This window comes from Puma concolor, chromosome B3 (assembly GCF_028749965.1).
Source record: "Puma concolor isolate L17-30 chromosome B3, mPumCon1.1.hap2, whole genome shotgun sequence".
Taxonomy (NCBI): Eukaryota; Metazoa; Chordata; class Mammalia; order Carnivora; family Felidae; genus Puma; species Puma concolor.
This window is the reverse complement of record NC_141672.1, coordinates 89163264-89187827: the sequence shown is the minus strand read 5'-3', so window position 1 is coordinate 89187827 and position 24564 is coordinate 89163264. Positions and strand designations below refer to the sequence as shown.

At 38.7% G+C, this 24564-nt stretch overlaps 1 protein-coding gene across 7 annotated transcripts in view; it reads left to right on the top strand.

The window, feature by feature from the left end:
* The window catches only part of TP53BP1 (tumor protein p53 binding protein 1), a 97644-nt gene that overhangs the window by 5556 nt on the left and 67524 nt on the right, over window positions 1–24564 (top strand). For 6 of the 7 annotated variants that reach the window (XR_015252615.1, XM_086710519.1, XM_086710521.1 and 3 more), the window contains exons 2-5: window positions 21221–21410; window positions 21987–22171; window positions 22377–22470; window positions 22910–22994. Coding sequence is in view for 5 of the 7 variants with exons in the window: in XM_086710519.1 (XP_086566645.1) it covers window positions 21404–21410; window positions 21987–22171; window positions 22377–22470; window positions 22910–22994 (371 nt within the window). In the remaining 2 variants the exon portion in view is untranslated. Of the gene's footprint in view, window positions 1–21220; window positions 21411–21986; window positions 22172–22376; window positions 22471–22909; window positions 22995–24564 lie in introns of those variants that run through there. The other variant, XM_086710523.1, reaches the window with a different exon arrangement.

Genomic DNA, 24564 nt, shown 5'->3' with positions numbered 1-24564 from the left:
CTGTGCTGACAGCTGGAAGCCTGGAACCTGCTTCAGATTCTGTGTCTCCCCCCTCTCTGTCTCCTCCCCCATTCCTGCTCTCTCTATCTCAGAAAAAAAAAATAAACATCAAAAAAAATTTTTAAAGAAAGTAAGTCCCAAAAGTGAAAAACATTTATAGATACTATTTACCCTTATCCATTCTATTAGCCTGTGAGATGGAAGTTAGTGTTTGGCTGTGGCCTAAGCCTTCTGAGCAAAGCTACCTCTTTCTTACTGCAGGGACCTGTAAGGATTTTCTTGTGGTGGTGAAGATGATAGTGGTAAAGGTAGTCTAAATCTAGGTGTGTAAACTTAGTTTTGAGGCCATGCCTTTGTGTGAATCAAATTTTACATCATTTTTTAAAGGTATTTGTAGAATAGAGTTATTTTTCAGGAAGGAATGCTTGGGTTAAAGAAATATTGTTCCCTTTACACTATCACAAAGTCACAAATACCTTTCCCCTTCCTTCTTAGTTCTTTCTTTTTTAAAGACAATTTTTAATGTTTATTTATTTTTGAGAGAGAGAAAGAGACAGAATATAAGCGGACGAGGCACAGAATCTGAAGCAGGCTCCAGGCTCAGAGCTGTCAGCACAGAGTCCGAAGCAGGGCTTGAACTCATGAACCATGAGAACATGACCTCAGCTGAAGTCTCACACTTAACAGACCAAACCACCCAGGTGCCCCCTTCTTAATACTTTCCTGAAGATCCTTCATAATATGCCCTAACTTCCCTTTCTAACATTACTTCCTGCGAATACTTTACATTAACCCTTATTCAGTCAATCTGAGCCACTTGCCTTTCCCTCAGTCATTCTTTTTTTTTTTTTTTTTTTTTTTTTTTTTAGTATATATCTATTTAGAGAGAGAGAGAGAGTATGAGTGGAGGAAAGGAGAAGAGAGAGAGAGAGAGTCTTAAACAGGTTCCAATTCAGCATGGAGCCTGACATGGGGCTTGATTCCATGACCCTGGGATCATGACCTGAGCTGAAATCAAGAGCTGGACCCTCAACCATCTGAGCCACCCAGGCACCACTCCCTCAGTCATTCTTATACTTTCTGTTCAGGCTGTCTCTTTTTCCTTAGATGCTTTGTTCACCTTAATTCTCATTTAGGAATTTATTTACTTTACCCTTTTGATTTATTTTGTTTGTGAAATAAGGTTCCATTTCATTCCACAAAGGATTTAAGGATTATGACCCAACTCAAACACAGCTGCTTCTATGAAACTGACTTCCCCACTTGCCAACTGTACAAGGTACTTATCCTCTCTGTGCTTTAGTTTCCTTTTCTATAAAGTTGTAATAATTGCATCCCACCTTGTAGTGTTATTTTGAAAATTAAATGGGACAATCTCTTAAATATGCTTACAACAATGTCCAGATTTCATTTACTTATTCATTTAATAATATTTATTGAGCACTTACTGTGTGCCAGCACACCCAGTACACAAAGATTCCTGCTTTTGTGGAGCTTACATTCTAGTGGAGGAGACAGATAAATAATAAAGAGGCAACATATAGTATGTGAGAAAGTGGTAAGTGCTGTGGCAAAAAAGAAGATAGGGTAAGGGTGACTGAGAACACTGGTGGGTGCTCTGGTGTTGGGGAAGAAGAGGGGAGGGACAGCAAAGGTTGCTGTTTTATTTTTTATTATTGTAATGTTTATTTTTGAGAGAGGGGGAGAGACAGAGTGTGAGTGGGGAGGGGCAGAGAGCGAGGGAGACACAGAATATCCAAAGCAAGTTCCAGGCTCTGAGTTATCAGCTCAGAGCTAGACATGGTGCTCAAACTCACAGACCACGAGACCATGACCTGAGCTGAAGTCGGACACTTAACCCAACTGAGCCACCCAGGCACCCCGAAAGGTTGCAGGTTTGAATGGGCTGGTCAGGGTAGGCCTTAGAGAGAATATGAGACCTGAGCAGACTTGAAGGAAGTGAGGGAGATAGCCACTTGGGTATCTGGCAGAAGAGTCTCGTAGAAAGAGAGGATGGCCAGTACAGAGTTCCTAAGGTAGCTAATGCCTGGTACATCCAAAGACTAGCTGGAGCCCATTGTGGCTGGAGTGGAGGAGTGAGAGAAAGAATAGGAGATGAGATCAGGGAGATACTAGAGACCAGATCACACAGGAGATTGTAGGTATGTTGGAGTTTGGTTTTTATTCTGAGTGAAATGGGGAACATATGCAAGCTTTTGAACAGAGAGGTGATGTGGTTTGATTTAGATTTTTAAGGATCACTTTGGTCACTGTTGAGAATGGATCATGGAGGATATAAGGAGTGAAGGGGGAAGCCAGTCAGGGATCTTGCAGTAATCTGGGTGAGCAATGATGTAACTCAGATTAGACTGATGTCAGTGGAGATAGTGACAATCAGTGGAATTCTAGATACACAGTATTTTAAAGGTAGGGCCAACCTGATTTTCTGTCTGATCAAATGAAGAATGAAAGAGAAAGAGAATAAATAATGACTCCAAAGATAAACCAAAAACTTAAAAAGAAAAAAAGTTACCCACTGGAGGAGAGAAGAAGTAATTGTGAGGCAGCCAGGGATGGGAAGTAGACTTTTAAAAATTTAACTTATTTTGTAAATTTGACTTTGGAATTATATAAATGTTTTACATACGTATAAATCAAAATTAAGTCAAAATGGCTAATCTGACAAATAACTTGAATCAGAGTATATTTTTTAAATCTACAAATGAATAAAAAAAGACAACCCAATTATAAAGTGAACAATTTAAGTGATTGCCACAAGATGTACAAATGGCTAGTAAGTACAGGAAAAAGCATTCATCCTTAGTCTAGAGAAATGCACATTAAAACCACAGTGCACTATCACTTAACATCCACAAAATAGCAAAAATTAAAAGAGCAATAATACCAAATGTTAGCAAGATTGTGGAACAAATAGAACTCTCATTTACTGCTAATACTGGTATAAAATGTTATAATCACTTTAGAAGAGTATTTGTAAGTTTCTTGTAAAATTAAACAAACACCTATCCTGTGACCTAGTGGTTCCACTCCTGGACATTTTCTCAATAAAAACACATATGTCCACAAAAAGACTTGTGGGGTCTGTTCATGGAAACTTTATTCATAATAGCCAAAAACTGGAAACAACCCAAATGTCCATCAATAGGAGAATGGATAAACAAATTGTGATATCTTCATGCAATATACTACTGCTCAGTGATAAAAAGAAACTACAAATTTATGCAACATAGATGAAAATAAAAAACATCATGCTGAACAAAAGAAACAAAACATAAAAGAATATGTTAGTTGGTTTCCTGGGGAACTAACGCCAACACATAATTAGATGTGCAAAGAGATTTGTTGGGGAAGTATATTGGTTATCAATTTGAAACAAATTAACCCCAAACTTGAAAGCTTAAAATAGCAAATATTTATATCTTATAGTGTTTTTGTTTTTTTTTTAACATTTTTTATTTTGAGAGAGAGTGTGTGTGACTGGGGAGTGGCAGAGAGAGAAAGGGAGAGAGAAAATCCCAAGCAGACTCCTTGCTGTGTCTGTGGCCCAATGCAGGGCTCAGTCCCATGAACCCCAAGATCATGACCTGAGCCAAAATCAAGAGTGGGATGCTTAACTGACTGAGCCACCCACGCACTCCTATCTCACATGGTTTTTAAGGATATGAAACTCAGGAGCAAACGAGTTGAGTTGTTTTGGCTTAGGGTTTCTCATAAGGTTGTAGTCAAGTTGTTGATTGAGTTTACAGTAATCTGAAGGCTTGACTGAGGCTGGATATCTGCTTCCAATGTGGATCACTCACATGGCTATTAGCAGGAAGCCTCAGTTCCTCGCCATGTAGGCCCCTCCATAGGTCTACTTGAGTACCCTCATAACATGGCAGCTGGCTTCTCTCAGAGCATGTGAGCCAAGAGAGAAGAAGTAGGGAGCCACAATGCCTTTTTATGACATAGTGTGGGAGTTACACACCATTATTTCTATCTTATTCTATTTATTAGAAGCACATCACTAAGTCTAGTGACTTCCCTCTCGCAAGGAGGGAAATTAGCTCTACTTTTGAAGGGAGTGTCAATGAATTAGTGGATTTATTTTAAACCACCACAGGGAGGGACTAGGGGAAAGCAAAGAGAGCCTTCAGATCAAGATACAGGTCTGACATCTGTGGAAGGAGAGAAGAAAGGAATAAATCTTTGAATGGAAGAGCTTTGTCCTACAGCATAATTCCAAGAAGGTTTGGTGAGGCTGATGAAAAACCTTTAAGTCAGAGGGGTGGGCAAAATGGGTGAAGGGGGTCAATTGAATGGTGATCGAAGGTAACTAGGCTTATTGTGGTTATCACTTTGTGATGTATACAAATATCAAATTATTCAAATTATTCAAATTATACACCTGAAACCAATATACATACCCACTTTACCTTAAAAATTGTGAGCAAATCTATTAGTTTAATGTACCCATTAACCTAAGACCTAATGAGTATTAAAATGGGCCTGAAGAATAGATCCTGGCAGGAAAAAAGTTTTCAATAAATTTTTTATCTTAAAAAAAAGTCTTCAAATCAAAGGCACCTGTTGGAGGCATTGTGTATATCACAGCATTAGGCCTGTTTTTGTAGCCCTGCTGTGTTCTCTCATTGGCTGGCATCAGTCTGTGGAAAGTGTGGCTTTGGTCCAAATGTGGTGATAGATCCAGAGCGGCAGCAGGTAGTGTCATCAGTCAGTTATGCTCCTTGAAACCAGATTTCATGGTGCATTTTCATGGTCGCCACCAGTAGTTACTGCATGGATAAGTTTACATGAAATTCCTGAATGCATAAAACTAATCTATAGTGATAGAAAGCAAGTGGTTGCTTGGGGTTGGGGAGGGTGTGAGAACTGATTGCAAGGGAACTTTGGAGTGGTGAAAATGTTCTCTATGTGATTGTGATGGTGGCTACACACACACACATACACACACACTTGTTGAACTCATCAAATGCTACATTTAAAATAGGCACATTTTGGGGCGCCTGGGTGGTGCAGTCGGTTAAGCGTCCGACTTCAGCCAGGTCACAATCTCACGGTCCGTGAGTTCGAGCCCCGCGTCAGGCTCTGGGCTGATGGCTCGGAGCCTGGAGCCTGTTTCCAATTCTGTGTCTCCCTCTCTCTCTGCCCCTCCCCGTTCATGCTCTGTCTCTCTCTGTCCCAAAAATAAATAAAAAACGTTGAAAAAAAAATAAAAAATAATAAAATAAAATAGGCACATTTTATTGTACATAAATTATATATAAAGTTTACTTTAAAAACACAATGAAATACTCCTTTACAATGAAAATACCAAATGTTAGCGAGATGTGCAGCACCTGAAACTCTCATATGTTTGTTAGTGGGCGTATAAAATTATACAACTATTTTGGAAAACTGTTTGGCAGTTTCTTACAAAGTTAAGCAAATACCTATCCTATGACCCAGCTGTTCCACCCTTAGATATTTTATGCAAGAGAAATGAAAACATATGCTCACAAAATACTTATCTATGAATGTTTATAACTGCTTTATTTATACTGGTCTTAACATAACCCAAGTATTCATCATTAGGAGAACTGATAAACAAAATGTGGAACATATACACAATAGAATACTACTGAGCAATAAAAAAAGAATGAACTACTGGTGCATGCAACATGGGTGAATCTCAAAAGTGTTACTGTTGACTAAAAGAAGCTGAATATAAAAGACTACATACTAAATGATACCACTTACATTAATATTGTTGAACAGGAAAAAAAATCTATGATGGTAGAAATTAGAATATGGTTGCCATGAAAAATTCTCTGGAGTGAAGAAAAAAAATTTTTTTTGCTGTTTATTTATTTTGAGAGAGAGAGAGAATGAGTGGGGGATGAGCAGAGAGTGAGACGGAGAGAGAATCCCAAGCAGATTCCTCAAGGAGGCTGATTCTGGTGCGGCTCGAATTCAGTAAACCTTGAGATCAACCAAAAGTCGGACGCTTAACCAACTGAGCCACCAAGACACCCCAAGAAAATGTTTTATTTCTTGATTGGTATGTAAGTTTCAGAGATGTATACATTTGTCAAAACTCATGACATTATACAACTAAGAGCTGTATACATTTCATTGTATTTAAACGTTATTTAAATTTAAATGTTATTTAAATTTAAGAGCTTAAATACATTTCATTGTATTTAAATGTTATCCTAACAAAAACATAAAAATAGTCACTAAAAATTAAAAAATGAAATAAATTAACCTCTCTGTATTAAATTGGTAGAATTATTTCAAATGACTCTAAAATACAATAATTTAAGAGTACTTTTTTCAAAAAAATTTTATTGTAAAATACACATAAAATTTACAATTATAGCCAATTTTAAGCATATGGTTCAGTAATAGTAAATGCATTTATAATGTGGTGCAACCATCACCATCATCCATCTCTATACTTCTTTTTATCTTGTAAAACAAAAACTCTATACCGATTAAACAATAACTCCCCATTCCTCTTCCCCCCAGATTGTGGCAACCACCATTCTACTTTCTGCCTCTATGATTTTGACTACTCTTAAGTAGCTCATATAAGTGGAATCATACAATATTTGTCTTTTTATGGTTGACTTATTTCACTTAACAAAATGTCTTCAAGATTTGTCCATGTTGTAGCATAGGTCTTAATTGTACATTTTTAATGAGATGTACCCTAAGGAAAAAAGCAACTGCAAAGAAATGTTAAACAGTTTTTGCTAGTCATCTCATTAATAGTAATAGTGGTATTTTTTTCTTTTTTTAATTTTTTTAAATTTAATTTTGTAAAATTTACATCCAAATTAGTTAGCGTATAGTGCAACAATGGTTTCAGGAGTAGATTCCTTAATGCCCCTTACCCATTTAGCCCATCCCCCCCACCCCTCCAGTAACCCTCTGTTTGTTCTACATATTTATGAGTCTCTTCTGTCTTGTCCCCTTCCCTGTTTTTTATTTTTTTTATTTTTTTTAACGTTTTATTTATTTTTGAGAGAGGGAGAGACAGAGCATGAACAGGGGAGGGTCAGAGAGAGGGAGACACAGAATCTGAAACAGGCTCCAGGCTCTGAGCTGTCAGCACAGAGCCCGACGCGGGGCTTGAACTCACGGACCGCGAGATCATGACCTGAGCTGAAGTCAGCTGCCCAACCGACTGAGCCACCCAGGTGCCCCTGTTTTTATATTATTTTGTTTCCCTTCCCTTATGTTCATCTGTTTTGTCTATTAAAGTCCTCATATGAGTGAAGTCATATGATTTTTGTCTTTCTCTGACTGACTAATTTCACTTAGCATAATACCCTACAGTTCCATCCACATAGTTGCAAATGGCAAGATTTCATTCTTTTTGATTGCCGGGTAATACTCCATTGTATTATATACAATAGTGGTATTTTTTGTGTGTGAAATGATTGTATATATACATAGAAAATAGAATAAAGCAAATTATGTTAATGTTATCAACAACAAAGATATTGATCATAAGAGAGATACAAATATAAAATCAAGAAACTTGGGTAAAATCCCTGAAATCCTAAACTTAATTGGAAAAAGCAAAAACAATGACCAATCCAATGTTAGCAATAAGCTTTCCAGCCATTCACATTACAGTCTCTAAGTGCCATTTACTACTAAAATGAACCAAGGCTTCTTAGGGAAACAGCTGATTCCAGATCTGGGGCAGGAAATGAACAGGATGAACCTGGAACATCTTATTATAACAGAAAGGAAGGAATCTATCAAAGACCCCTGCAATCATGTCAAAAGGACTCTGGAGCTAATCTGAGGGAAGTGATGTCCAACAGTCCTAAGATCTAACAATATGCATTTCAAAGTGAACAATAATTGCAATTGATTGAATACACCAGGAGTTAAAAATCCATGAGTTCATAGTGATACTAAAAACAAAAATTTCCTTGGTCATTTTTGGAGTATGCTAAAGAGCCTCATCATTTGGAGAAATATTCTCTATTATATGGAGAACCTTAAATCATTGTTTTGAAAACTAGCAAGTCAAAAGAAAGAATCAAGGATTAATTCTGCCTTTCCTTAGGTAATCAAATATTTGATGAAGAAAAAGTTCTTATTTATGAAAGAATTCCAGCTAATAAATGAATACAGTATGTTAAAATTAGAATATCACTATTTTGGGGTTCCTGGGTGGCTCAGTTGGTTAAGCATCTGACCTCGGCTCAGGTCATGATCTCATGGTCCGTAGTCCAAGCCCCATGTTGGGCTCTGTGCTGACAGCTCAGAGCCTGGAGCCTGCTTCAGATTCTGTGTCTCCCTCTCTCTGCCCCTCCCCTATTCATGCTCTGTCTCTGTCTCAAAAATAAATAAACATTAAGAAAAATTATAGAATATCACTATTTTGCAGCTCTTAGTGAAATAATGCAGCTAGGTAATGATTACCAATGACTACTAAACTATCAAGTAAAAAGATAGTGACATTTGGACCTAGTTATCAATTGTAACAAAACAAAAATACATTCAACCAGATGTTATATGTCTCCTGATAAGATGCAATAGGAAGTAAATGATACCACTTATGAAGTATTCTTGCCAAAAAGAAAAAACGAAACAAATCATAACAAATATATCTAATTGCCCATTTATAGAAAATAAGAAGGGACAAATATGTCAGATGATACCGCAGGGATGCAATAAAAAAAAACACACAGTTCTGGAAATTTTATAGAACAAATGACCTAGTTTCATTAACAAATTTATAAATTGCAGGAAATAAAAATGAAAGAGAACTTACAGATTAAAAGATAGCTAAGAAAAGAATCATCCAAAGGCAGTGTGTAAACCATGTTTTGGAATTGTAAAAAAAAAAAAAAAAAAAAAGAGGGGGACAATTGAGAAATTTGAACACTACGTATTTGATTGCATTAAGAAATTGCTGTCAATTTTCTTTGTATGTGTTGATTTTTTTTATTTTTTAAACTTTTAAAAAACGTTTTATTTGTTTATTTTTTTTTTGAGAGAGAGCATGGGGGAGGGGCAGAGAGAGAGGGAGACAAAGGATTGGAAGCAGGCTCCGCACTGTCAGTGCAGAGCCCCATGTGGGGCTTGAGCCCACAAACCGAACCATGAAATCATGACCTGAGCTGAAGGCAGACACTTAACTGACTAAGCCACCCAGATGCCCCTGTATGTGTTGATGTTTTCAAAAGATTCTCTATATTTTAGACACAAATATAAGTATTTATGGGTGAAATTATATGATGTCTGGGATTTGCTTAGAAATAATCAGTTGGGAAAGGAGTGGGAATATCAATGGAACAAGTTTGAATATTTATTGATAATTGTTGAAGTTTACTGATAAGTACATGGGTTATTTTTTTTCCTTTTCCACTAAAATAAGAAAAGAGTGTCTCCAAGCTTTTTGTTATAATCAACAGGAAGGATGAAGTTTTCATCACCTGAGATGGGGAAGGCTGCAAGTGGAGCAGGTTTTGTAGAAAAGATGAGTTAAATTTTAAGCATATTGAATTTGAGGTGTCAGTTGAACATCCAAACAGAGATACTGAATAGGCAGTTAGATACACAAGTTTTGGATTTGGAACAGAGGTCTGGGCTGGAGATATAAAGTTGGGAGTCATTAACATATAGATGACATTTATAGCAATGAGGCCGGATGAGATTAAAAAAAAAAAAAGAGCAAGAGTAAACATAGTAAGTGGTCATTAATATTCATTACATTTATTATTTTTTTAAAAAAATTTAGGGGCGCCTGGGTGGCTCAGTTGGTTAAGCATCCGACTTCAGCTCAGGTCATGATCTCACGGTTTGCAAGTTTGAGCCCCACCTCGGGCTCTGTGCTGATAACTCAGAGCCTGGAGCCTGCTTCAGATTCTGTGTCTCCCTCTCTCTCTGTGCTTCCCCCACTCGCGCTCTGTCTCTCTCAAAAATAAATAAACATTAAAAAAAATTTTTTTTAATTTTATTTTAGGGAGAGAGAGAAAGCATGCACGTGAGTGGGGTAGGGGGCAGAGGGAGAGAGAGAGAGAACCTTAAGCAGGCTCCATGTTCAGTGCAGAGCCCAACATGGGGCTTGCTTCCAGATCCTGGGATCATGACCTGAGCCAAAATCAAGAGTTGACGCTCAACTCGTTGAGCTACCCAGGTAGCCAAGTAAATATTTATTATACACATGATTAAAATTATTTCTTTTGACTTCTTTCTCCTCTGAACTCCTACAGCACTTTTATTGTATCTTGCATTATAGTTATTTGTTTACATGCCTTATCCTCTGTATAAATTATAAGTTCCCTGAGTGTGGGAACTATATCTTAATCATCTTTATACATTGCTTTCCTTCCACTACTACCATGGAGCCAGAATGGTGTCTTTCACATAAGTGAATTGAAATTAATAAATGAACTAGTATTTCTGAGAAATTTCTGGTCAGGGCTATGGATATTCTGGCTTCAGGTTCATGAGACTCCCTATGTTGATGTCTTATATTTGAGCAGGGCCAAAGTGTGTTACTGTAGTTCTTGCTAACTAGTTAGCACACTAACTCTGTATTGCCTAGTTCAGCCTTTATTTTTTATTTTTTTATTTTTTTGCAATAACAATGATAAGAGCCAGCATTTATTGGTCACTTGCTGTATACATCAGGCCCTGGTCTAAGAGCTTTGATCTGTTTTGTTCTTCACAACCCTGTGTGCAAGGTCCTTGTCTGCATTTCATAAAATCTGAGGCTCAGAGAGATGATGTCCGAAGAAAGAAAAGAGCTGAAAATTATAGTCGAGAGGTCCCTTGATACTTGTGGAGGGTGCCTACTAAAAGACGTTTTCAAATCCCCATATTTGAGAATGCAACCAACAGCTTGTAAAGTCCCCAGCAATGTGCAATTGTGAAACAAAACTGAAACATTAGTGATCATGGAGTAAGTCTGACACAGAAGGATCACTTCTTCATGAGACCTTTTCTCTTCACCTTCATGCCTGTCAGCAGCTCTGGCAGGTGAGACTGTTTTCCAGAAAGAAACAAAGTTTTGTTCACTCTACCAGGTGCCTGGGTATGTGGACAGAGCAGAGGACCCCAGAGCTTCTCCCTGGTGACTCCCTATGCCCCCACTCCTGGAGCCTGGGGGAGTCAGTTCTAGAATTCCTCAGAAGAGCCATTCTCCACGTGTAACGAAGGAGCTTCTTAGCTCAGGAGCTAAGTCTGGAGCAAAGATCATCAAACCAGCCATGAGTGGCCTGAGGAGTGACTAGCCTATTTCTTGAATAGGTGGTCTTCACACAGAATAATAGATCAGCCTTTAGGATCCAACCCTATCTAAGATAGCCCAGAGAAATAAACCCATGATTATATGGTCAATTAATGTTTGATAAAAGAGGCAAGAATATGCAATGGGAAAAATTCTCCTCAACAAATGGTGTAGGGAAAACTGGAAGGCTACATGAAAAAAAAAAATTGCCATTTTCTGACACCATACACAAAAATAAACTCAAAATAGATTAAGGACCTAAATGTGAGACCTGAAACCATGAAAATCCTAGAAGAGAACACAGGCAGTAATGTCTCTGACATTGACTGTAGCAACAGTTTTCTAGATATATCTTCTGAGGCAAGGGAAACAAAAGCAAAAATAAACTATTGGGACTATATTAAAATAAAAAACTTTTTCACAACAAAGAAACCATCAACAAAACAAAAAGACAACCTACTGAGTAGGAGAAGATATTTGCAAATGACCTATCCAATAAAAGGTTAATATCCAGAATATATAAATGATACAGTTCAACACCAAAAAACCCCAAATAATCCAATTTAAAAATGGGCAGAAGACATGAACAGGTATTTCTATAAAGAAGGCATACAGTTGGCCAACAGACACATGCAAATGCTCAACATCACTCATCATCAGGAAAATGCAAATCAAAACCACAATGAGATATCACCTTATACCTGTCAAGATAGCTAAAATATGGGGCGTCTGGGTGGCTCAGTTGGTTAAGTATCAGACTTCAGCTCAGGTCATGATCTCACCGCTCGTGGGTTTGAGCACCACATCGGGCCCTGTGATGACAGCTCAGAGCCTGGAGCTTGCTTCAGATTCTGTGTCTCCCTCTCTCTCTGCCCCTCTCCTGCTCACACTCTGTCTCTTTCTCTCAAAGGGGCGCCTGGGTGGCTCAGTCGGTTAAGTGGCCGACTTCGGCTCAGGTCATGATCTCGCGGTCTGTGAGTTCCAGCCTCGCGTCGGGCTCTGTGCTGACAGCTCAGAGCCTGGAGCCTATTTCGGATTCTGTGTCTTCCTCTCTCTGACCCTCCCCGGTTCATGCTCTGTCTCTCTCTGTCTCAAAAATAAATAAACGTTAAAAAAAATTAAAGAAAATAAATAAATAAACGTTAAAAAACAAAGGATGGCTAAAATAAAAAAAACACAAGAAACAACAAGTGTTGATGAGGAAGTAGACAAAAAGAAACCCTCATGCAGTGTTGGTGGGAATGCAAACTGGTGCAGCCACTGTAGAAAACAATATGGAGTTTTCTTAAAAAACTAAAAATAGAATTACCATATGATTTAGTAATTCCATTACTAGGAATTTACCTAAAGAATATGAAACACTAATTTGAAAAGATATATGCACACCTATGTTTATTGCAACATGATTTGCAATAGCCAAATTATGGGAGCACCCAAGTGTCCATCAATAGATGAATGGATAAAGAAGAAGTGGTATGGGGCACCTGGGTGGCTCAGTGGGTTAAGCGTCCAACTTCAGCTCAGGTAATGATCTCACGGGTGGTGAGTTCAAGCCCCATGTTGGGCTCTGTGCTGACAGCTCAGAGCCTGGAGCCTGCTTTGGATTCTGTGTCTCTCCCTCCCTCTACTTTCCCCTGCTTGCACTCTGTCTCTCTATATCTCAAAAATAAATAAACATTAAAAAAATTAAAAAAAAAAAAAGACGTGGCATATATACCCAATGGAATATTACTCAGCCATAAAAACAAATGAAATCTTGCCATTTGCAACAACATAGATCGAGCTAGAGAATTTATTTTATTTTATTTTTTATTTTATTTTATTTTATTTTATTTTATTTTATTTTATTTTATTTTATTTTATATTTTAATTTTTTTTTCAACATTTATTTATTTTTGGGACAGAGAGAGACAGCATGAACGGGGGAGGGGCAGAGAGAGAGGGAGACACAGAATCTGAAACAGGCTACAGGCTCTGAGCTGTCAGCCCAGAGCCTGACGCGGGGCTCGAACTCACGGACCGCGAGATCGTGACCTGGCTGAAGTTGGACGCTTAACCGACTGCGCCACCCAGGCGCCCCTATTTTTTTTTTTAATGTTTGTTTATTTTTGAGACAGAGACAGAGCGTGAACAGGGGAGGGTCAGAGAGAGAAGGAGGCACAGAATCTGAAACAGGCTCCAGGCTCCGAGCTGTCAGCACAGAGCCCGACGCGGCGCTCGAACTCATGGACTGTGAGATCATGACCTGAGCCGAAGTCGGCTGCTCAGCCGACTGAGCCACCCAGGCGCCCCGAGCTAGAGAGTTTAATGCTAAGTGAAATAAGTCAGAGAAGAACAAATACCATATGAATTTCACTCATATGTGGAATTTAAGAGTCAAAAGAACAAACTAAAAAAGAGAGAAACCTCAAAAACAGATTCTTAGCTATAGAGAACAAACTGAGGTTTACCAGAAGAGAGGTAGATGGGAGGATGGGTGAAATAGGTGAAGGGGATTAGGAGTACATTTATCTTGATGAGCACTGAGTAATGCATAGAATTGTTGAATCACTGTATTGTACACCTGAAACTATTATAACACTGTATGTTAACCATACTAGAATTAAAATAATTTTAAAAAATACAGAGGAGAGATGACTAAAGTGACCTAGAGTGGAATGAAGGAGAATATGACATAGTAATATGGGGAGTACAATATAAAATTGGCGCTGTGTACATGATTTTATGTATACACACACTTACCTCAGAGGATGAGTAAACATTTCATGGTTCAGCCACATGCCTGAGTAGGAACCAGCATGGTGTCCTTTCCCACTGAAGTGTTTTATTTTCTTCTTATATTTCTCAGGCCCAGAACATTCTCCCCATTGGGACTTAAGAGTTCAGGAATAACTGTTTTTGGTTTTTTTTAATGTTTATTTATTTATTTTGAGGAAGAGAATGTAGCATGTGCATGCAAGGTGGGGAGAGGTAGAGAAAGAGGGAGAGAATCCCAAACAGGCTCCACACTCAGCACGGAGCCCTGTGCGGGGGCTCAATTCCACAACCATGGGATTAGGACCTGAGCCAAAATCAAGAGTCGGATGCTCAACCGATTGAGCCAGGCACCCCTGTTTTTGTGTTAATCTACAAGATGACTTTTCTCATCTTCTACCATCCTGGTTCTGATTTCTGGCCTTTCTGTTTCCAAAGGCTCTAAGAATATTCCTTTTCTTACTTTCATCCCATTCCTATGTTAGGTGCAGTAAACTTTTCTTGTAGTTTTGCTTAATGTCACCCCTGCTCAGCTCCAGTCTCAGATAATTTGGTACCACTCTCTTTATCCTACCTTTCTTTTCTTTCTTTCTTTCTTTCTTTCTTTCTTTCTTTCTTTCTTTCTTTCTTTCTTTCTTTCTTTCTTTCTCTTTCTTTCAACTACAAGATCAGGAAGATAACATTGATTCAACACTATTATATAATCTACATACCTTATTCGGATATCATCAGTGCTAATATTAGAGTTCTTTGTAGCAGAAGGAAAACCGAGTTCTTGTCTGGGGTTCAGTTCCGGATTACATGTTGCATTTGATGGTCTTGGGTCTTATCTCCTAGGTCTGCTCAAATCTGATTCAGTTCCTCAGTCTTTCTTTGTCATTGTTGATCTTGGCATGTTTTTCTCTTCTTCTCTCTCTCTCTTTGTTTCCTATGTCTCCCTCTGAAGAATATTGGCTAGTTATTTGTACAGCATCCATCAATTTAGGTTTATGTGATGTCTCCTCATGGTCAGATTCAGGTAATAAATTTTTGGCAGGAATACAATTAAAGTGATGTTATTTCCTTCTCGGTGCATCATATCAAGTGACACATGATGGTATTTTGTCCCATTACTAGTGATGTTAACTGGAATCATTTGGTTATGTTGGTGAACATGAATTTTTTTTCACTGCAAATGTACTACTTTCTGTTTGTAATAATTTAATACATTTTAGGGAGATACTTTGAGACTTTGTAAGTACTTTCTTTTCCACCACATTACTAGTTTTGGCATCAGTGACATTCATTTATTTTAAATCACCTTTTTTTAAAAAAGTTTATTTATTTTGGGAGAATGAGAGAGAGAGAGGAGAGAGTGAATCCCAAGCGGGGCTTAGTCTCAGGAACTATGAGATCATGACCTGAGCCAAAACCAAGAGTTGGACGCTTAACCAACTGAGGCACTCAGGCGCCCCTATTTTAAATCATCTTTATTATGAAATGTAACCCACATAAAAATGAATAAAATATAAATGTGCAAAGGTATGAATTATACATAGTATACCTGTTAATGCTCCTGGTAATAAAATTAGAACATTTCCAATCACCACCCCTGCCTCTTAAAGAATTAAAACCCCTTAAAAAAAAAAAAAAGAATTAAAACCTCTTTAGCTCCTCTAAAATTAACCACTAGTTCTGACTTTTATTGTTAATCATATAGTTTCTTTATTATTATTATTATTATTATTATTATTTATGACTTAGGTGTGTATCTTTAAATACCGAAATTTAGTTTTGTCTCACTCAAAAACTTTTTAAATTGTAGTACAATACATATAACATAAACTTTACCAATTTAAACATGTTTAAGTGTACAGTGCAGTAGCATTAAGTACATTCACATTCTGCAACCATCACTACCATCCATCTCCAGAACTTTTTTATCTTCCCAAACTACAACTCTGTACCCCTTAAACAATAACTTCCCTTTTCCTCCCTCCCCCCCCATTCTCCTTTATTTCTCTATGAATTTGCCTATTCTATGTACATAATATAAATGGAATCATACAATATTTGTCCATTTGTGTCTGGCTTATTTTACTTAGCATAATGTTTTCAAGTTCCATCCATGTTGTAGCATGTTGATACCACTCTTAATTCTTAATTCTCATCCTGTAGTACTGGATTCCAGGAAGTTATGGATTGGAAAGAAAGCTGAGAGGGAGGAAAGCCAGGAACTCTGGAGTCACGGAATGAGAATTTAAGGAGGAGGGAATCAGGAACACCATCATATACTATAAAAGTCAAAGCTAATGAGGTGATTTGACAGGAAATTTTCAGAATTGGTTATTAACAAAGATTTTTAGAGTAACTGTTTTGTGCCTGGAATTGTGGTAGGCACCAGGTTTATGGAGGTTGGAGCCAGATTGCAAAGGATTATAGAGTTACTGGTGTGTGTGGAGAAAATGGAATTTGGAGGGGAAGGAAACAGAAAGTCCAAGAGCTTGATAGGAGAGTAAAATGGAGGAAAGATGCTACCAGGATATGGAGATTTGAGTAGTGCTAGAAAAAGAGGAATAAACCAAAGGGAGGATGGTAGTCTCCATCAGTATTCACATGGGCAAAGATTCCGTCCAACACCCACCTCCTCCATACCATAATGTTTCGTTTCTGTTTCCAGGTAAGCGGCCAAGTGGCTCCTGGTGGTGTTGAACCCCAGCCTTTTTTTTTTTCTTTTTCTGAGTTCAACTGTTTAGGTTAGATGTTTGAAAAGGTGGGAGGGAGAAAACTGCAGCTAATACTACTGTCACAATTATGCTTGGTATTGTGTGTTTGAGGAAGACTCAAGCTGATAAGGCCTATTGCTGATTGGCTGGCTAGAAAATGCCACTGGATGTAAGGGGCAGTGTGCTCTGCTAATGTGCTTCCAGGGTTTCATGGATACTTGGGTGTGGCAAAATTGGGGCTCTGGAGAGATTAGAAAAGTGGGTTACAATGAACGAGGATGAGAAACAAAATATACAGGGATTTATACAGGGGCACCTGGCTGGCTCTGTTGGTAGAGCATGTGACTCTTGATCTTGAGGTTATGAGTTCGAGCCCCATGTTGGGTAGAGAGATTACTTAACAGTAAAATATATTTTTTTTTTTCAATGTTTATTTATTTTTGGGACAGAGAGAGACAGAGCATGAACGGGGGAGGGGCAGAGAGAGGGGGAGACACAGAATTGGAAACAGTCTCCAGGCTCCGAGCCATCAGCCCAGAGCCTGACGCGGGGCTCGAACTCACGGACCGCGAGATGGTGACCTGGCTGAAGTCGGACGCTTAACCGACTGCGCCACCCAGGCGCCCCAACAGTAAAATATTTTTTAAAAATGTGATATATGCATACAGTGGACTATTATTCAGCCTTAATAAGGAAGGAAATTCTGACACAAGCTTCTAAGATTACAACATGGATGAATCTCAAGGACGTTATGCTAAATGAACTAAGCCAGACACAAAAGGACAAATATTGTATGGTTCCATTTATATGAGGTACCTACAGTTGTTAAATTCATGGGGACAGAAAGTAGCATGGTGGTTGCCTGGGGCTGGAGGGAAGGAGGAATGGGGGGTAAGTGCTTAATGGGTACAGAGTTTTAGTTTGGGAAGATGAAAAAATTCTGGAGATGGATGGTGGTAATGGTTGCATAACCATGAATGCTCTTATTTCCATTGCACTGTACACTTAAAAATGGTTAAAACAATAAATGTTATGTTATATATATTTTAACATTACAATTAAAAAACTGAGTAGGAGTAATGTGGCAAAATGTTAACAATGTGTGAATCTAGGTGAAAGGGTTTATGAAAGAGATCATTATACTATTTTTTAATTATACTATTTTTGCAACTTTTCTGTTGCTCTGAAATTTTTTTCAAAATAAAAAGTTTACTTAAAATTAACAGGAGGAAGTTCTGTAGAGATAAGATACAGACCAGTGGGATTGCTTCCACTACAGGCGTTGCAGGTACCAGGTCTATCAGCCTATTGTTAGGAAGATAATATAGTATCATAGGCAATTTTTGAGTACCTTAAGCAATTTGCTTTCACATTTTAATTATATCATCACCTCTTTGTTGACTTAACTTCTACATAAGGATGTGGAGTTGACAACTTTTCAATTTCTCCTCTGTTTTCTTCATATTATTTTAATTTATTCTTATGAATTCCTAGAACACTAGGGATTGTGTTTAAATTCTGACCCTCTCCCTTGCTAGCTCTAACACATTACACAAATTATCTCATCTCTAAACCTTAGTGCTCTCATCTGTAACCCTCAGAGAGTTATGAGGCTTTTAGGTGAGGTAATGAATGTAAAACAGACCACAATGCCTGCCATATAGTGAAAATATGATACATGTTATTAATTATATCATTGGTATATGACTGGACATGATTGTATAGGTCCAGGTACAACAGAAGGCATCTTAGGGGTTGAAATCAATTATATATAAATATAAGAAGGTAATACTTGAGTATTGCTGCTTAAAAGGGATATGTAATAATTTTTCATCAAATTCAGTACTTGTCGTATCATCAGTAAGGTTCTCTGCCACTGAACTCCCAAACTGAGTTTCCAGACGAAAATAATGAAGCAAATTTAAAGGTTGGTAAATAGTGTCTGTGTGGTAGATTTAAGCCACCTGGGGTTCTTTTGCTTAGAGAAGTCTGTGAGAAGACCTCAGAAAAAGACTAACAAATTAGATTTATAACACTTCTATTTATTGTTTCATTGGTTGAAATATATTATGGAATTATTGGACCAGGTGAAATGATTCCAGCCATACAAAAATTTATCCAGGTTTTAAAATGAATTGTCAATTAAAGACAATATGAGAGGAAATGGCTTTAAGCTCTAGAACAAAGGATTTAGGTTAGATGATTGGAATAAAAATTTCTGACAATGAGGTTTATTAAATTTTAAAGTGAGTTAACATAAAGTCTGATAGGATTTTCTTGTCTTTAGAGGTAGATTAGATTTCTCTCTACTGAGGTGGCTTAGCTAAAGATGTACATGCAGGTGGGTAGCGGTGCTGATGTCCTTTGCAGCCTAGGAGTCAACAAAGGCCTTTTGCTCATCTAACCACAATCAGTCAGTCTCAGCAGGTAACCATCCTGCCTGCATTTTCTAATCTTTCTGGGTAATGTAATGATTAATTTAATTGTTATACTGCCTAACAAGGAATTCACCGTTTTTCTTCACAGTTTTATTTGGTAATGGGAATGGCTCAGTCTTATTTACTTATTTAGTTTTAGTCATGTTTATTGAGGTTCAATTTACCCTTTTTGGTGTAGAGTTTTGTGAGTTTTTTTTTTTTTTCCCACGTTTATTTATTTTTGGGACAGAGAGAGACAGAGCATGAACGGGAGAGGGGCAGAGAGAGAGGGAGACTCAGAATCGGAAACAGGCTCCAGGCTCTGAGCCATCAGCCCAGAGCCTGACGCGGGGCTCGAACTCACGGACCGCGAGATCGTGACCTGGCTGAAGTCGGACGCTTAACCGACTGCGCCACCCAGGCGCCCCAAGAGTTTTGTGAGTTTTAACAAACACATGCAATTTGCTTTTCCAATAGTCAAGAAGGCCTATTTATTTATGTCTTACTTGGGGAGGGGAAATGCAATAGCAGGACAGAAAAGAGCAAAAGTGTAGTGACTTTTGGGGTATTTTTATGGGAATTGAGATCAAGATTTGCCCACAATAGGAACTCGTTGTTTGAGCCCTCACAAATGGAGCAGATGAATTTACTTTGTCTACCTAGTGTTTTTAATATCGACCTGCCCTGGTGCTTTCAGGATTAAATTTATTTGGTCACTGGTCTGCAGCATTAGGAGTGGAGGAAAGGAGGAATCAATTATAAATGATTTCAAGATTAAGAAGTGGGATGTGTCTCTGTGTGTTCTATTTTTGTTCCACTATTAAAACATTCCAGGGACCCTAATTGTATTCTAGTTACAGCAACAACAGATTCTAGGTTTTTCAGGACAGTTTCATTTCAAAGGTTCTGTCCTTTTGTTTCCATAAGTAGCATATATTCACATGATATGCTTTGATTTTTGTTTTAAAAAATGTGATCACTGTAATTTATAAAAGCAGGGAGAAGACTGATTTATAGCAAGCTCCACTTTCTCTTAGTTTATATAAGGTACTAAATTGGGCATTTAGAATATTGGAAAATCATGATTGGGCTATACCTAAGTCATTCTGAACCTGGGGTAGAGACAGAAAACTACCTCCTACTGAATGCTAGCTATGTATGTGCTTGGCGGTGTGCTAGGTACTTTCCCCACTGACAGCTGCTCTAGCTAGAATTCCATTCTAGATCCAACCACCACTTAAATAAAACAAAGCATATATTCCTTATGGTGTCTAGTTCATTAAAACAAGTCCCAGCTGCCACACCTTCTATAAGACCCTGGCACCATAATTAGGATAATAGACTCTCAAGGCTTGGGAGGGATTTTTGAGGTCATGTAGTTAAAGGGGCGGCAGCTGTTCTCTTCTCCACGGAGTCTGAGAATCACCCTGCTTAATTCAATGGGAAGTGCAAAAAAAGGTCTGGGGCTATAGTCTCCTTAGGTTTCAATCTCATAAAAGAGAGGGCAATGATAAGCGAATGTGAAGCTTGACCTACGTTCCAGACTGCAGAGGGCAATGGGAAAAAATATGCTTTATTGGGGACCTCAGACAATGTAAAGGAAAGAAAAAAACCCAAACCAAACCTAAACTGTCAGAGGCATAATGTGAGGCCCTCGAATTCAGTTAGAGGCCCACAAAAGGGATTCTAAGTGACACAGGTAAAACCCCAAGCATCCTGTCTGTCTTCAGTTTCACCAGCTCTGAAGTACTAGCCATCCTGGATCCTCGTCTTTACCCTTTTATTAGAAATTGGGGAACCCTCTGCTTTTCTACGGAAGAAGGTAAGAGAAGGGGCCTCAAAGTGCATGAACGATAGAAAAGAAGTCTCTTCTATCTGAGTAGTGGTACACACAATTGTCCTGGAGGCAGGGGAATATATTTCACGCCCTCTCAAGGTCCCTTCGGTTCAAGGATACTGTCATTCTCTGGCTGTACTAGGGGGAGGGCCTGCAACGTCCATGCTACCATGGAAACACGCCGCGGTGTTCCTTTTTCTTACGTGGGGCGGGGCACTCTGCCTCAACCTCGAATCATCCACAGGGCTTCTTGAGTGGCGGGCAGCAACAGCGAATGGGCGAGCCGGTACTGCGTGACGCGACGGGAAAAGGGGGAGTTCGCGGCCGGTGGCGGCGGTGGCTACAGCGGCGACCTGGGGATCGAGCTGGAGGGAGCTGGGGAGCGTGCAGAGACCTCTAGCTCGAGCGCGAGTGATCTCCCGCCGGGATGCCTGGTACCGTTTGCAGAAAGTGGGGGCGCAGTGAGCTCTGAAGGCTTGGGTTTCGGGTCTGAAGGGATGGCTGACCGGAGGGGGCGGGGTGGCAAGCATGGCGGCGGTGACGGGGAAAGGGTTGGAGGGCCCTGAGGAGGGGGTGGGGAAGCAGTAGCTAAGAAGGCTGGGTGGTCTTGAGTAAACGTGAAGGGCTGTGAGTGTTCTGGCGAACAGAGATTACAAAGCAGCCTTTTGGGGGGCGGTAGAGGCGCCAGAAAGACGTAGGGAGAGTTGTGGGGGATGGAAAAAGAGGCGGGGAGAGAAGAGGTTAGGAAGGAGGGGAAAGGGTGTCTACGGGAAGGTGATGGAAAAGAAGAGGAAGAGAAGGATTGGCAGACTGATAGTAAATAACGAGGAAATAAGGCCTTGGGAGGTTTGATAGGAAAGTGTTTGCAGCGATTATAAATATAATCTAATTGGAGTCCTAGACTGGTCCCTTTTCCTAGTTCTTGCACCTCCGCCCCATTATTTAAGCTCAGACTGCGAGAGGAAAGCTAGTAGGTTACACAGAACTGATCTTTTGTTATTCCATACCAGGGGAGCAGATGGACCCTACTGGAAGTCAGTTGGATTCAGATTTCTCTCAGCAAGACACTCCTTGCCTGATAATTGAAGATTCTCAGCCTGAAAGCCAGGTTCTAGAAGATGATTCTGGTTCTCGCTTTAGTCTGCTATCTCGACACCTTCCTAATCTACAGACACACAAAGAGAACCCTGTGTTGGTGAGTGATAATCTTGTTTGGAAAGGATTGAAGAAAAATTATTTTTTTATCTAATCAAGAACAATTAGCAAATCTAAGTACTTAGGAGATCTCTATCTTTTGGATAAAATTGGTTGGAAAAACAAAATCAACACATTCACAAAAGTATGCCTTATTTTGGATTATTCCATATGTAGTAGGGATATTATGTATGTATGTTTTTTAGGATGTTGTGTCCAATCCTGAACAAACAGCTGGAGAAGAACAAGGAGGTAGTAATAGTGGGTTCAATGAGCATCTGAAAGAAAACAAAGCTGCAGGTAAGATGTTTAAAGCTAATAGTCCCTTTTGCAAGAGTGCTCTTGTTGTAACTGGGTGGATCTAAACATTATGTGGTTGTGGTGAATGCGTATAAAGCATTCAGAAAGTTTTTTTTTTTTTTTTTTTAAGCTTATTTATTTATTTTGAGAGACAGAGAGACCCAGAGGGGAAGGGGCAGAGAGGGAGAAGGAGAGGGGGACAGAGGATCCAAAGCCAGCTCTGTGCTGACAGTAGAGAGCCTGATGCAGGGCTTGAACTCACAACCTGAGCTGAAATTGGATGCTTAGCCGATTGAGCCATCCAGGTGCCCCAGAAAGTTGATTTTTTAATGTAGATGATTAGATTGATATTGTCTACATTTCTGAATTTGTATTAAAGTTTGGTATTAAAGTTTGGTAGTAAATGCCTTTTGTACTAATGTCCACTCTTTTTTTTCAGACCCTATGGATTCTTCTCATTTGGACACAGGTGGTACCATCAGTCAGGTCATTGAACAGTTACCTCAGCCAAACAGGACAACCAGGTATACTAGTGTTGGAAGGAATTTATTTAAATTTATTAATGGATCATTTCTTTTATCTGTACCTATTGCCTCATCCCAACGATAAAGGGATTAATCTTATTTTTGTGAATTAGATAGTGGGAGTTGAGGATCATATTCACTGGTACATTAGTACTGATAGCCAGAACCTCTTTTGTGAAGGTAATAACATTTTTTTACACTTGTATTATTCAAATTGTGATTTGTATTGTACACATAAAATAAATAATCATTCTTCATTCTTAGCATAGATATGACCTAATGGAAAAAATAATCAAAAAATTTTTAGGCATATTATCAAAACTATTAGGCATGCTTTCCATCTACCAGCTAAATTACCAGTTTTAGACCCAGGATGTTTATTTCATACCCTAAACAGTATTCAATTTTTACTTTGTCTTATGGGTAGTTTTACATTGTCCATTTTTTGAGTTTATCCTCTGTTAGGATAGGATCCTCTGTCAGGATTGGATGTTTGATACATATTCCCATTTAATTTCATCCTTAGAGCAGCTGTACAGTGAAGACGTTATATTCTTTCCATTACATAGAGGGGGAAACTGATGGGTGAAGATGTTAGATAACTTATTCTAGAATATATTGCTTATAAGTGGCAACTGAGCTCTGAGCCCTCCTGACTCCAGCGCCTTCTCTTTCTTTTTTACTATTCAGTGCTTCTTAGTCTTCTGCCTAAAATTACTAAAATCAAAAGAGAACTTAGATAACTTCAGGAGCCTTGTGGTGGCTGAGTAGGAAAAGGGAGCTAGTCAAAGAGGAGAATGTCAGGTTGAGGTGGTGAAAGACTGTGGTTTTATGTAAAAAATAAATGCCCTCCCACCCCCTTTTTTTTGCCTTCTATTTAATACTCTGTTTGCACATAAGTTTTTTCTCCCAAATTATTAGTGGGTGCTTTGGAACAATCTGCAAATTGGTGGGCTTATTTTGACCTGCAGGTGGCTTGTCTTTGGCCCACACATGGTTGTAAAATATATTTGAAATAATTGATAGAATTTTAAATGGGGAAATTTTACATAAAACTTGGATTTTCAGCTTCTGGCATTACTAGTCCAGAGGTAATGCAACTTTTGTATTATTGGTAACATTTGCCTGGAGCTGTGAGTAGCAGCTAACCTCTGCATAGGTGAGCATGAGTGCTCTGGTCTGTCATAGTCCCTACAATTCACTATTGTACATGCACACTGAAGTTAATTATTCATCTTTTATTGCGGTACTTTTGCTTTTGTTCTTAGCTACCTCACCCCTTTTTGTTACCTTGTTTTGCTTTCTGTAGGCATTTAAATTTATGATACTTTAAAGTGAACATGTGCCAAAGTTATTTGTGTTTTTGTGGCCCAGCACCTTGGTTTGAACCAGTGGGGGCAGGAAGTATGTATACCCCTCATAAGTGAAGCAGTGCTGTTAGAGAAGTCCCATACTATCACTTTTCCCTTTTTGCATTGATGTGTTGCCCTTTCCCTAAAAAAACAAAACAAAACAAAAACCAAAAAACCTTGAACGTTTACATTCAGGAAATGTGCAGGCGCTGTGGTAA